The 9,351-nt window shown below is 36.6% G+C and overlaps 1 protein-coding gene across 1 annotated transcript; it reads right to left on the bottom strand.

Annotated features, from left to right (window-relative positions):
* Nucleotides 1–648: 648 nt before the first annotated feature.
* Nucleotides 649–5,012, bottom strand: LOC116256893 (CDK5RAP1-like protein). The gene is made up of 3 exons (XM_031633432.2): nt 4,554–5,012; nt 2,754–3,811; nt 649–1,492 (listed from the first exon to the last, which is right to left on the bottom strand). The coding sequence occupies exons 1-3, from the start codon at nt 4,835–4,837 to the stop codon at nt 948–950; spliced, it is 1,887 nt and encodes a 628-aa protein (XP_031489292.1). The 5' UTR covers nt 4,838–5,012; the 3' UTR covers nt 649–947.
* Nucleotides 5,013–9,351: the final 4,339 nt, after the last annotated feature.

Genomic DNA, 9,351 nt, shown 5'->3' with positions numbered 1-9,351 from the left:
TTCAAATTGCATCAAAAAGTTTGGATTGATTCCTGTCTGAGGCACCCAAGACAGACCTAGATCAAACAGATGGATAACTGCCCATTTCAACGACATAAATATCATGTATTACCAACCTGGTTTTGAAATCAAAACTAAATCAATACATCTTGTTTTGACTCTAAACAAGGTTTAAATCTCAATCAAATAGGTTGATAATGTCTGATTTGAGTGGAACTTTGTTATTATAGCAATCAGTTCAAGCATTCTTTTATCAGAAGCTCAGAGATGTACCATTCCTTAATAAATGGCCGTAATTTTGGACGTACAGAGAGAGAGAGAGAGAGAGAGAGAGAGAGAGAGAGAGAGATCATTTTGCTTCCACAATCATGGAACTGAATCCAACATCTAGCCAGATATTCCCGGTCAGAAGATCCTGTTCTACCTTAAACAGATCTTCTAACTAGGTGCATGTAAATGTTTCATTATGCTATATGGGCACTCAACTAGATGCCTTCACCAGTTAGTAAACGTCCCGTTCTCTCATACAATTTTCTGGAATCTGGAAGCACTTAAATAGACTTAGCATGGTGGACACACCCATGGTACATACCACAACACCACCACAGAAGGCAAGGGAAAGCTCGTCAGTATACAAAAGAAAAGATAATCAGCAACCGTGCTAAATTCCACAGGAATGGATTAATGCACTTGAAAATGGTTCAATGGGTACTTCAACTTAAACCACGAGAGATTAAAGACAAGAGACAACAGCAGACTGTTACAAAACCCTGTAACATTTCCATGCTATGCAGAGTTTCCACTGCGAGTAGATGACGGGATGCTGAGGGTTGCTCTAGAAGGGATGAGCTTGATACTCCCTTTAACTATAAGCAGAATTAATTTGGGTAATCATGTAAAGCTCTTCAGACTTCAGTAAAAAAAAAAAAGAAACCATTTTTACCATATCACAATGCAACATATGAATACATTGTTGAATCAGTCGTGCATTCTTTACTGTGGAATTTGCTCAAACTGGTTATTGCTACGGCCTCACCAAACAGTGAGGCACGGGTTGATCTCAAAATACGGACTTCAACAAAATCACCAACGACTGGATTACGCTTTGTGGGAAAATCCGCATCAGGATTTGCACCCAAGAGGTTGGAGTCCAAACATGGCAGAGGAACCTTCTGAAATGTCACCCTGTGGCCTTTATCACTCTTACCTATAAGCTCCGTATCAGGAGCTCTCTTGTTAGGTCCTTCTACTAACACAAGTTGGAGGGTTCCAATCTGCGAATCATAGCAGTGACCTGTCGTTTCACGGAATGTATCAATAAGCTCTGTCAGTCTCCTCTGTTTGACATCCTCTGGCACATCATCTTCATAAGTTCTGTGTGCATGAGTTTTTTCTCTCATGCTATATGCAAACATGTATGCCATGTCATATCCTACAGCCTTCAGAAGGCTCAAAGTTTCCAGATGTTCCTCTTCTGTTTCTCCACAGAATCCTAAAAAAAGAACGTTGAAATCATTATTCATGCAGAAAGTAAGAAATAAATGAAAAATTTACACCTCTTTATAACCTAAGACAGAGGTGGAAGAGATGCTCTGCATGACATTACCCTCAAGCATTGACAGGCGAAGTCTCAGTAAGTGACTTACCTAGAGATATTAACTAAAACTAAAAGGATTAGTATTGATGCCCTCCTAATTCCAGTAAGTGTACGAAGAGATCACCAATTTAAATTTCACAATCGGAAAAAAAATAAAATAAAATCACTTTCGAACTCGTACACATTATACAAATTTATAGTGAATTTTTTCAAGTCAAAAACTCTACCCAGCACAGCAAGAATATATGGGTCCCCCTGAATCAAATTGTAATATCATTAAGGTGGGTTTGCATACGTGATGTTACACTGTATTTCGCAGTACCTAAACTCTTGATAATGTGCTTCATTTCACATGAAAAATGAATCAGCCATGAGATTTGACCTTTCTGTGTTTATAACAATGAGCTCAAACTAAAACCCATGCATCCAAAGTTTCCATTAGTCATCATGTCTATGGACTCAAATCAAGCACATAACACGATCCCAATGATGAATGTCATCACACAAACACAAATATCAAGAAATTGTTTAAAAGTCTCTATATTAGTTAAGTTAATAGTTAATAGACTTAATATTATTATACATTGATTAATAGATTTTACCTTCCAACATGAAAAGAAAAAACTCTACCATCCAATGTGCATGCCTGCATTCTTCATGTATCATTTCTTCAAAAACCAAACATCTTACATTAACATTTGCAGAATGATAGTTTCCAAACATGTAAAAGGCAATGGCTTTCCTAAAGATTATGATTAGCTTCTAAAGACAAAAGATTTACATTTATTTTCAGGCTAAAATTAACAACTTGTTTTTCTTTTTGAATTTTCTTTTTTTTTAACTTTTATTAGCGAAGAAGTGGCAAGTTATTTAGATAAGAATTCCTACCCAAATAAGAAGACTGAGTCCATGTTTCAGAAGATGCATCTGAATGCTGCCAATACTATCATAATCTCTCTCTCTTTTTGTGCCCATATGATACAAAAACACATGTAATATACAATCTCAGCCCTTTATCTTTTGCAGATCTACAGTCGATAGAAAAACAAGAAGAAAAAGTTGTAAACTACTACTGAAATCTCATAGTCACAACCTTTTGAGAAATGAACAGTATTCTACTATATCATGATAAGAGGAATCAAGTGCAATATTTTACCAGTTATGAAGTCACTGCTCAGGGCAACATCAGGAATGATTTTCCGAATCTTTTGCACAAGGTCCAGATATGCTTCTCGAGTATATCCACGGCGCATTCTTTCAAGTACTGCTGTGCTTCCTGTCTGTGCTGGCAAATGGATAATTTTACAAATGTTATATCTATCACGCATTAGATATAACAATTCATCAGGGAAATCTTTAGGATGTGGTGATGTAAATCTAAATCGCATCTCTGGGAATTCAGAAGACAAGATGTCCAACAGGTCAGAGAATCTCTTTCCCATGTTCTTAATTTTACACATGCTGGAAAATCCTTCACTAAATTTCCAGTCAGTTCCAGATTTAATATCTTCACCAGTTCCAGATGATGAATCATTGTAGCTATTCACATTTTGACCGAGAAGTGTAACCTCTTTCACGCCTTCCTTCAAAAGTTCACCTACCTCTCTAACAATTGATGCCACAGGACGAGATCTCTCTCTGCCTCTAGTGAATGGTACAATACAAAATGAGCACATATTGTTGCATCCCCTCATTATAGAGACAAATGCAGTTACTGAATTAGAGGAGATCCTCACTGGAGTAATATCGGCATATGTCTCCTCAAGTGACAGAAGTGTGTTAATTCCCTTTTGACCATAATCAACTGCATCTAATAGACGTGGCAAGTCTCTATATGCATCAGGTCCACAGACTACATCAACCATCTTATCGGCATCAAGTATCTTTTCTTTCAACCTTTCAGCCATGCAACCCAAGACAACCACTTTTGGGGGATGCCAAGATTGTGACCGCCCAATAGCAACATTGCTCTTCCAGTGTCTCTTCAGAAACCAAAAGTAGTTGAGCCTCTGCCAAACTCGTTGCTCAGCATTGTCACGGATTGCACAGGTATTTATGAAAATAATTTCTGCACTCTCTGGAGTTTCTACTATATCTTTGTATCCAGCATTCCTCATTATAGAAAGAACAATTTCCATGTCATTGATATTCATTTGACATCCATAGGCCTCATGATAAATGCGCCCTCTAGAAGATGTTGCTGATGAATTCAACCTGAAAATAACTACTAAAACCTTAGACAATCCATTTTGCACACGATTCCGTACCAAAAAACTTGTCAAACTAACAGTATCGCTAAAAGATAACAATCTCATGGAAATGCATGTGAACTTAGTGGAAATCACACTCGTGGTTGGCACTGAAAAGCATGCAAAACAGTTAATATATGCAACTTTGAAGTTTTCTTCAGTATCCGCATCAAAGTTTCAAAGGAAAAATCTACGGCAACATAGCTACCCATCAAAACAGAAGTTGAATACATATATCAAATCAAAGTGAGAAAATAAAAGAGCACCGAATCCACCCACAGTAACCCTTCCAAGTACACCTATAACCCACCTCCAAAACTCAGAATCCTTACTTCAAAAATTCAAGATTGCCAAAGTGCACAAAAATCACCATAAACACCACATTTCTGCAAGAAAGTAATTCCAACCAGAGAGGAAAGAAAGAATAAAGCTCAACGTCTTTTGCCAGCTGATAAGAATCGTATTTAATATCAGAAGCCAGCGCAAAGAGGCGTAACATCAGTGTGCCAATGACTGCGCCAATTTTACTAATCGAACAAACAATAAAGAACCAGACCCCACACTGTTCAACCAAAACCTGCACTACCTACTTTATTAAACCTAAACAGAATCGTCTCAGACGATCATTAACCAAGATTTTTCCCTATGAAACCAAACCCAGTATGGGAAGGAAGTAAACGCCAAAGAGTGCAACCACGATAACTTACTCTTGTTGGGTACCGACAAAAAGAGAGTCCAAACTCTCGGCAGCGTCGTGCAGAGCTGGAGGCCTTGACATTTCGGCGTTGCTTGTTGAGAGGGAAGCGCGAAAATGGGAGAAATTGCGGGAAATTCTGGGGAAGAAAAGGTGCAGGGATCGGGCACCGGGGCCGGGAAGGGGAGAGAGGGAACACCATCTTCTTCTGAGGAGAGGAGCGGTCCTTTGTAGTCTAAGGAGGAAGGAGGAGTGCGCTTGGGCCCTGAGAGAGGCCAAGGAGGAGGGGGAAGCCATCGATAGATGGAGAAGTTCTGTGGTCGCACTCTCTTCTGATGTTTTAAGGGCCACCAACAAAATAGGAAAGCCAAAAAACAACAGATCTGGGCCTCTTGAGAAAAATTAAGTGAAAACGTGAAACTTTCATTTGGAAGAGCAATTAGATTACAAATTTGATGGCATCAAAGTTGTTGAAGAGGAATTTGATATGAAGCGTTTATCTCCAAAATCTAGTAGAAAAAAAAGAGAGTTAAGAATCAATAAATAAAAGAAAACAAAAAGGAAAAGATGTAAGATAAAAAAGTGTAGTTTTGTCTCAAGAACTATATCAGATATAAATAACTTCCTCTTTCTTGGTATGGATTGAGGAAACATACATCCGAGGAACCCCCAGCACTGTGGTAGGCAAGGTATCTGAATCAACTAAAAAGTTTAGGTATTCTGGAGTCGTATCACAAAAATGCTTGAAGAGCAAATAATATAGGATAGATAGCAACAAAAATTAGCTCTTCTGTGTTGGCTGGCCGATAAGGGTGCATGGGTTTGATTAGTTAAATGCAAGTATAAGAATCTACATCTTAGTTAGATTTGATACAACAATATTTCAGATGGACACTTGTACATATAGCTTGCATGGGCAAGCATCATCTCATGTTTGTTTGGGCTTACTGCATGCAGAATGGAAGCGCGACTCTCTCTCCTTTTACCTGCTCATCACACACATTAAACAATCTTGTAGTGGTTGTTTGATTAGATGTCTAGCGTTTCATGGAATATCTTCGACGGGGTTTGGCTGGAGGTTTGGTAGACCATCAATCTCTATTTTAAACTCCTGTAACATCAACTCTATGCACTGCAAAAGAGAGTACAAATATACAAGTTGAAGAATGGTAAAGGTGCCAATAATAACCTTGGATCTTGAGGAGGTGGAGACAAAAAGAAGAAATTTTGGCCTTCACTTCAATGGTGGGATTTCCTACCGTTCGTCTGACTCGTCTTTCATGGAATGAGCAGGGCTTATGCTGATGCTCAATACAAACAATAGATTGCATTTTGAATCCAGTACCATTCCACCCAAATGGAGATAGTAAGGAACGGACGTGCAGTGTGAATTGGGTTGTGTTCTTACACCGTTTGCAAATGCAGGCATGAAACTGAGTCTATCACACCCACACACACAATTTGTCTTTATAAAATGGGTTTAAAGTGTTTCATGGCGGACTCATTTGATTCGAGTAATATGTATCGGTTCGAAGTGTTCCATGGTGGACTCGTTTGATCCTACTGACACAGAACGAAAGTGCTCCACAGTTATTGACTCGTTTGATTTGACAGTTAGTTGGTAGCTCCCAGACAACTTTCGGTGGAGATAGTAGATGTCTAAAATAACACTCTTGAACATGTTTTTCAGCTTATTTGAACGCATTAATGTGTTTATCAGTTAGTTTTCTTCACGTCTTGGGTTTAATTGATCTTAAAAAGAAATAACATTTCAATATCAAAATTTTAGTGTTATAAGAGAAATTGATTGTTTTTATTGTATCAAAAGCAACATCTACTGAATCAATTGAAAGATCACATCTGCTAAGTTTGGTTACGTGAAAAGATACATGAATTCGCTCGTTTCAGAATTTCTCTCCTGTAAGTTGTCTTTGGTATATAAATTATGCTAGAAATTTATTAGCATTTAGTATTTGACTTCAAAAGTTTTCTAATCACTATTAGTTCTATACTCCTTTTGTCTATACTATTTTTTTTTTTTACTTTTTGCATAAATTTTAAATTTTAAGCAAAAGTTTTAATGTTTCCATTACTGACCCTAATTGGATGCTCCTAAAATATTTTATGTACAAACTAAATTGAATAACTTACTAACTTAATGAAATGAATGCCTAAAGTAAATGAATGTGCCTCTAAAAGCAAACCTCACCCTCCTAAGCACCTTCATAGTGAGTCTATAAAATAATGCATATGAAGTCCCCTCATTCTACTTAATATTTAGCTTAATAAACATGCTAACTTACTTACCAAACTCTAAAATTCTCAAATATTCTCAAAATTTCTTCTAGGCCACAAGAGGGTTTCTCCTGAAAATTTCAAGAAAAGCTAAACTTGGGTCTTTTATACTTTGAGTTTGAAAAGGGTATATATAGATATAATTTGCAGCCCGAAATGTGTTTGATACAAATATATGGACTTGGATCTTCCCTGAACATTGCTCAACACGATGAAAACACCCATAAAATCTTCATTTTAGCTTAAATATTGAATTAAATCTTGACCTTCTCCCCAATGCCTATAAGAATATAAACGTGAATTTTAAGGCTCTTAAGAATATGGATAAATGCATGCAAACAATGTTTATAATATAATCTGTTTCATTCATTGCCAAGTGGCGCAATAGGTCTACTCTGTTAAAAACTTTTCTAGCAGGAAAGTACATGGTTCTCCACAATGTTCTTTATTTTATTTCACTTGTTTATCAAGACAACTACCTAAACTAGGCTAGTGCAAGCCAGAATTACAGGCACAAGACTTGGACATAGTAGTAGATGTTCACCACCTTCTTTTGCCTAAGTAGAGTACCAAAACATGTTGCATTTTAAGAAAACAATGTACCTTAGTCTGGAGAAAAATTCTTCCCACTATCTCGGTTTATGTAGTGTTAAAAAACCATGAAGCCATATTTATATGCTTTCCTACTTCTCTTAACATTGTTTGCTCTCCTTTTGTAATGGTTAATATTTATTTGTTACTAATGTAGAGATAGACAGCCTCATAATAATGCTCGTATTTTAAACTTATTTCACATGCGCTCATCCATGATTTTTAAGCTAAAAACCCATGAATTACATCGCTTTAAGTGTCAATAAGCTAGTTTTAGTGTGATGGATCAATTTCTGCAATAAATTTGGATCTGGACCCTCTCCAAATGGTTAAACGAGACCTTGGAACATATCCAAATTTCAACCAAGAACCAAGAGCCTTATCAAAATGATGAAACATTTGAATTTCTTCGGAGCAGTTTTTTCTATAATTTACATTGAATCTCCGATATCACTTCTTCTCCCCCATTCACACTTTGAATTCATCAAGTGCCCAGCTCTCCCTTTCAACATCGTTTCTTCTCTGTTCGTTTTACTTTTGTGTGTTTTTCTTTCTCTTTGATTCCTGTTTTTTGCAGGAACAGCAAAGTCTTGGTCGAGATTCATTCTCTCATCTTGAGTTCTTAATCAAATCTCAAACCAAGCCCTAGGGTTAGTTGGAATATAGTTTCCAAATACCCAAACTGTCCTCTCATATGTATCAACCCTAATTTTGAATAGTTTAGTATGCGAGAGTTCATTTGAAATGTCATTTTAGTTAACTAGAAATTTGATTTTTCCAAAAATGAGAATTAAGGTTTTAGGGTATAAATTGGTCACATTTTGTTTTTTGTTTTTTGTTTTTTCTTATGAAGGTGGGCAGTAGAGGTTTCCCCTAATTTCATCTTCTTGAAAGTCTCCAGCCCTCCCTCCTCTTGTTCCATTTTCTCTACCTTCAAACTGCCAAATAGGGAAAATTTTACTTGCCTTCTTCGAATTATTCACCCTTTCATTGTAATTAGTCCATGTGCATTTTTTTCTCTCCCAGTGGCCGATCAGTTTTGCATCTTCTTCCTAGATCAAGGAAGGCTTTTCCAGGATAAATGTTATGCATAACAAGGTAAAATTCACTCTTTCGAAATTTCGACTTAGTATATAAATTGTGTTTTACATGCCCTATAAATATAGATTGTTTAGGATTTTTGCATATTTTCATTTCTACTGTTGTTTTGCTTATTTAAGCATGTTTACTACATAACTAGGTTGCCTTCTAGTTTATTACATTAGGAACTAGATTACCTGCTACACTAGTAGAGTTAATATTTTGATTTTTATCTTAACTTTTGTTTTAGGACTAGATTATGCTTTTGAACTAGATTAGTTGTCACATTAGTTGATGTAATATTATGATTGCTATCTTAATTTCTTTTTTAGGAGTAGATTATGTTTTTGAGTGGGGCATAAAAAAACAGGCTCTTGGCTTTGTGTTTTAGCATGTAGTTGTGTGTTTACTTTTACAAATTTTAGTGTTTCACATAGTTTTGTTTTGCTTTTATGTTTGTTAGGTTGTGATTTTAGTTAAGGATCCACCAAAGTAGTTGGAATTCAACTAAAATGTCCCAAAACATGATGGTTTCAATTGCAAGCCAGCGTTGTTTTGGTGAAGGATGATGAGACAATGGGAGGAAGAGAGAGTGAGATAAGGACAAGCAGTAACGTGGTTCGGCTCTTCTTTGGCCTACATCCACAGTAAGGTAGTTCCTTCTTCCTTATGGTTCAAGTTGACATTTTATTACATAGTCTGTTGCCTTTATACATTACAGGCATGAAAAACACGACAGGCAATACAAGAGAGTATACAAAAATAACTCTGACATTCTGTTTTTCTCAAAGTTCAACGATTGGCTCTTGATAAGGTAACTTGAACAAGTAAGGAAGTTGGGGCAT

Source organism: Nymphaea colorata, chromosome 6 (assembly GCF_008831285.2).
Source record: "Nymphaea colorata isolate Beijing-Zhang1983 chromosome 6, ASM883128v2, whole genome shotgun sequence".
NCBI classification, from domain to species: domain Eukaryota; kingdom Viridiplantae; phylum Streptophyta; class Magnoliopsida; order Nymphaeales; family Nymphaeaceae; genus Nymphaea; species Nymphaea colorata.
The sequence above is the reverse complement of the archived record's forward strand: the minus strand, read 5'-3'. Positions and strand labels throughout refer to the sequence as shown.

Coding starts and splice junctions, on each gene's coding strand:
- LOC116256893 (XM_031633432.2), bottom strand. CDS start 4,837: ATGGCTTCCCCCTCCTCCTTGGCCTCTCTCAGGGCCCAAGCGCACTCC. Junction 3,812..4,553: donor TTTGTCGGTACCCAACAAGA/GTAAGTTATCGT, acceptor AGTTATTTTCAG/GTTGAATTCATCAGCAACAT. Junction 1,493..2,753: donor GAGCAGTGACTTCATAACTG/GTAAAATATTGC, acceptor TTCTTTTTTTAG/GATTCTGTGGAGAAACAGAA.